At 66.0% G+C, this 4,603-nt stretch overlaps 4 protein-coding genes across 4 annotated transcripts; 2 read left to right on the top strand and 2 right to left on the bottom strand.

The window, feature by feature from the left end:
• Nucleotides 1-363: 363 nt before the first annotated feature.
• On the top strand, nt 364-830 carry AMSG_11374 (uncharacterized protein; the record flags this gene model as incomplete). Its single annotated transcript, XM_013897273.1, has 2 exons — nt 364-373; nt 595-830. The coding sequence occupies 2 exons, from the start codon at nt 364-366 to the stop codon at nt 828-830; spliced, it is 246 nt and encodes an 81-aa protein (XP_013752727.1).
• Nucleotides 831-875: 45 nt separating this feature from the next.
• On the top strand, nt 876-1,767 carry AMSG_11373 (phytanoyl-CoA dioxygenase superfamily protein; the record flags this gene model as incomplete). Its single annotated transcript, XM_013897272.1, has 2 exons — nt 876-1,613; nt 1,639-1,767. 2 exons carry the CDS (start codon nt 876-878, stop codon nt 1,765-1,767), a joined length of 867 nt encoding a protein of 288 aa, XP_013752726.1.
• A 184-nt stretch (nt 1,768-1,951) lies between these two features.
• On the bottom strand, nt 1,952-3,424 carry AMSG_11372 (glutamyl-tRNA(Gln) amidotransferase subunit A; the record flags this gene model as incomplete). Its single annotated transcript, XM_013897271.1, has 1 exon — nt 1,952-3,424. One exon carries the CDS (start codon nt 3,422-3,424, stop codon nt 1,952-1,954), a length of 1,473 nt encoding a protein of 490 aa, XP_013752725.1.
• A 238-nt stretch (nt 3,425-3,662) lies between these two features.
• Nucleotides 3,663-4,289, bottom strand: AMSG_11371 (dual specificity protein phosphatase; the record flags this gene model as incomplete). The annotated part of the gene is made up of 1 exon (XM_013897270.1): nt 3,663-4,289. The coding sequence occupies one exon, from the start codon at nt 4,287-4,289 to the stop codon at nt 3,663-3,665; it is 627 nt and encodes a 208-aa protein (XP_013752724.1).
• Between the last annotated feature and the right edge of the window lie 314 nt (nt 4,290-4,603).

Raw genomic sequence — 4,603 nt, 5'->3', positions numbered from 1 at the left:
CCGTTGCCCCCTTCGCCTTTCCTCGGATGAACACGAACAAATTAAATATACGGGGGGGGGGGGGGGGTGGGGGGGCACTCACGTCGTGACGCATCATTGGCACGGTGGACCGTATGCTGGGACACGTGATGGCGCATCATCGGCACCACCTCCTGCATCGGTATGGGTCGGGGTATGGACGGTATGCTGGGACACGTGATGGCGCATCATCGGCACCACCTGCATCGGTATGGGTCGGGGTATGGACGGTATGCTGGGACACGTGATGGCGCATCATCGGCACCACCTGCATCGGTATGGGTCGGGGTATGGACGGTATGCTGGGACACGTGATGGCGCATCACCGGCACCACCTGCATCGGTATGGGTCGGGGTATGGACGGTATGCTGGGACACGTGATGGCGCATCATCGGCACCACCTGCATCGGTATGGGTATCGTCCATATGCTGGGCTCGGCCTCACACCGACCACAGCTGCTCGGTTGCCTGTTTCAAGACCCACAAGGCGACGCCCTGCGCGCCCCCTCCGCCGCCGTCAGATGATCCGCAAGGAGGGCTCCGGAAACAACCCGCTCAACCCGCCGATGGCGAAGACGAGGAGGAGGAGAGCCTGCCCAAGCTAACGCCCGAGCTCTGGTCGGCCGTCATCGCCTCGGACGCGCTCACCTCTCAGGTCTCCGATCCCAGGCTGCAGGAACTGATCCGCTCCATTGACTCGGCACCCGACCGCGAAGCCGCTCTCAACGCCACTGCACGCAACGACCCCGACTTTGCTGCCTTTATCGACACTCTCCTCAGCGTCCTCGACGACGCGTCTACCCAAGCCTAGCTCTCGCAGCCCAATCGCCGTAGCCCGCCACACTTGTCGCCAGCCATGAACGCACACATCGTCGCCGCCGCCATCCCACCCGATCTCGTCGCCGATGCCCTTGCCGCCCTTACACCAACCCTCGCCACCACGCCCTACGAGCAGTTGCCGTTCACCAAGCGCGTCCTCGACGTCCTCGACCTTGATCCCGTCACCTTTGGCGCTATTCTCGCCGCCCTCCCCCTCGACGGCATCGCCACCCTCCTCGGCTCTGCCTTTCGCATCGGCTCCTTCCACGCCCACGCCGCACTCCCTGTCGATCTTGCCAGCCTCCCGCCCGGGGCTGCTGCAGACTACGCCGACTATGCCGTCCACATTGACTATCCGTTTTGGCTTGACGATGTAGCCGACGCCGTCGACGATGACAACAACAACAACAACATCGCCGCCGAGCCGCGCGCCACCATCCACCCTTCGGCCGCGCTCACCGTCCAGATGCTTGTCATGCTCACCGAGTTCAAGCCCTCGACCGGAGCCACAAGGCTTGTTCCTGGCTCGTCTGACCTGCGGCGGGCTCCAAGGCGGGCACCCAGCGGGGCGCTCCACGACAACGACGCCGCCTTCTTTGCCTCCGGCGCCGAGGACATGGTCGGCTCGCCCGGCGACGTCCTCGTCTACTCTGGCCAGGACTGGCATGCTACCGGCATCAATACCTCGTCTGCTCCGCGCTGGGCCCTCCTCGTCCAGCTCGTCCCCTACTACTACGCGCCCATGGAGCCGCTCGCCAGAACGCTCTCGGCCTCGGTCGTCGCCGCCCTCCCACCGCAAGCCGCCGCCCTCCTCGGCCTTCCGCCACATGCGCCCTGCTTTCACTTTCCGCGACGTATTGCCCCGCGGCCGCTCGCCGTATCCGCTGCAACCGTCTGGTCGTGGGCATCGATCCGCATCACCGCCATAGCCGCAGCGCTCCTTGCTGCAGGCGCTGGCGGCGCGACCATGGTCCGGGCACCGCTCGCCGCCAAGGCCGCCCACTTTGCCGCTGCGGCATCGGCGGCTGTTGCTTCGATGCTGGCTGCGTTTACTCTCGGCGCACACTGCGCCTTTCGCGCGCTCGACATGTGACCCGCTTCCCGCGCCGTGCCTCACGGCGATGGCGGGACAACCCGTGATGGATGCGCCAGCTCGAACCCGTACGCCAGGCCAAACAGCGTCGCCTCGTCGTACGGCCGCCCGAGAAAGGTCCACCCGACCGGTGTGTCGTAGCCGAGAGTCGCGCCCATTGGCATCACCATCGCCGGCAGGCCGGTGAACGCCGACACAAGCTGCGTCCCAAACCATCCGGTCGGCGGCGGGATGCCCGGCAGCTTGGGCGGCGGCTGGTTCTCGGTCGGAAACCCAAAGGCTGCAAGACCGTGGCTGTCGAGGTACTCGACCAGCAGCTGCCGCGCTTCTTTCTGCGCTGCCACATACCCGGCACATGCAGCCGAGACGTTGCCCGACGACGGCGGCGGTGCCGCGATTGCGTTCTCCAGCAGCGCTGTCACGCCGCCGAGCCCGTGCAGGAATTCGCCCGAGGCATAGACCTCGCTGACGGACCGCATTCCCTCGTCGCGAGGCCTTGTTGCCAGAAAGCTGTTGACAGCAGCTTTGAACGAGGAGTCGCCGCAGAGGCCGAGCGCCGCCGGGCTCACCGAGCTGATGATGCTGACAAGCGCGGTGACTACCGGTGCGTTGGGAGCGATGGTCGTAACCCGCGCACCGGCCTTGTCTAGCGCGTCGAGCGCGGCACATGCAAGCGCCTCAACGGCCGGATCTGGTACCTGCTTCCCGGGTACGCGAGCAAGGACTGACGAGAGGTAGCCGATGCGTGCGCCAGCGAGTGCGTCGGCCTTGAGCGCGCCGACATAGTCCTGCGAGCCGCGGCTTGCGAGGCTGGCGTTGACCATGACCTGGTACGCCACCGCAGCATCGGCCACCGTCCGGGTCATCGGCCCGGCCACGTCGGAGAAGATGGAGAGCGGGAGGATGCCTAAGGTCGGAACGAGACCAAGCGTGCCGCGGAGGCCAACCAGCGACGCCGCCGACGACGGGTTCTGGATCGAGCCGTCGGTATCGGTCCCAATGCCGAGCACGCCGTACGAGGCCGAAATCGCCACCGCCGGTCCGCCCGATGAACCGTACGGCACCCGCGATCGGTTGTACGCCGACAGCGTCTGCCCACTCCGTGACGACACCGTGTTGAGCCCGTTGGCCGCAAAGTCCGGCATGTTGCCCTTGCACACCAGCACCGCCCCGGCAGCCTCGACCGCAGCCCATACCGGCGCGTCCACCGCCGCCACCGACTTGCGCAGCGCCGCCACTCCACCCGACGTCGGTTGCCCGGCAACATCCACGTTGTCCTTGACCACCACCGGCACACACGCCAGCGCAAGTTTCTTTCCTTCCGCCAGCATCGCATCGATCGCCGCGGCCCGTGCCCGCATCGCCGCCTTGTCGACGCTCCCGCCCACACATGCGTTCAGCTTTGGTTCGCCCGTCACCACCACGTCAGCAAACGCCTCGATGATCTCCACACACGGTGTCCCGTCCCGCAGAGCCGCTGCGATCGACGCCATCGTCGCCTCGCGCGCGTTAAAACCCCCATCTTCCTCCGAAAGCGTGCGCGCGTGATGCGCGAGCCTCACCGTCACCGCCCGGCCTTCTGATGCGAGGGCAAGAGCAAGACTGAGGACAAGAGCTGCGATTAGACCCGTCGCCACCCCGCCGTGTGCGTGCATGGTGTGAGCGCGAGTGAGGTGGTGCGAGAGAGATGTCGCACGTGTGAGTTGTTCGGCCACGCCCAAGGTGCCACTTTTACTGCGGGAGGCCGCCGAACGGGGCAAAGATGTCGTGCGGCGACATGGCGGTGGCGAGGGCGACGAGGGCCGGCGCCGGATCTGTGGAGATGCCACGGGCGGCCTTGACGTACGAGAGCGCGGCGGCAAAGTCCGGGTAGGTCACCGGATCTGTGTAGCGGAGATAGAGGGCAGCGATGGTGACGGAGCGCGACATGCCCGAATGGCAGTGGAGGAGGATGCGCTGCGGCGGATTGGGGTATGTGTGGGCGTCCTTGGTCTCCAGCGTGCGCTTGGTCATTATCTGCGCGACCTGGAAGACGGCGGCGGCGAGGGTGACGTTGGCGTTGCCTTCGCCATCCACCAAGCCGACCTTGGCGTACTCGAGCTTCAGATGGGCGTTGTCCTCGGCAAGCGAGCCGACGTACTCACTCGCCGGATACATGATGTCAAGGTCCCACGCGACGTTGACCACACCGGTGATACCGATCTCGGTCAGCAGCGTCAGGTTGCCGGCCGCGTGCTGGTTCCCCACCCACAGCCGGTCGGTGATGCGGCTCATCGGCGCGACTCCCGCGCACGGGGTGGCTGCCACAGCCATCAGCATGAGCACAGCCAGTAGCGGAAGACCCGATGCGTGCGTCATGTGGTAGTTGCCCTTTATGCCGAGCCCGTCCACGTCCAACTTGAGCGTGAGAGAGAGAGAGATGCAGCGCGCTGTTCCCCAAGCCCCAAGTCTTCTGCGACGCGTGACCTTTCCGCCTCTCTTGCCTTGCCTGTCTGTCACGCACAGACACCTGTGACTTTGCCACCAAACGACAAGTGCCCGTGCCGAGCCCGTGTCGTCTGCCACTGACCGTGTGCCCCATCCCTCCCTGAGCAGCTGTTCCTGCCATCGACCGAGTTGCCCACCAACTCGTTGTCGGCCATGCCCGTGCTGCCTGTCACCCCCCCCCCCCC

This window comes from Thecamonas trahens (assembly GCF_000142905.1).
Source record: "Thecamonas trahens ATCC 50062 unplaced genomic scaffold supercont1.77, whole genome shotgun sequence".
NCBI classification, from domain to species: domain Eukaryota; order Apusomonadida; family Apusomonadidae; genus Thecamonas; species Thecamonas trahens.
The sequence above is the reverse complement of the archived record's forward strand: the minus strand, read 5'-3'. Positions and strand labels throughout refer to the sequence as shown.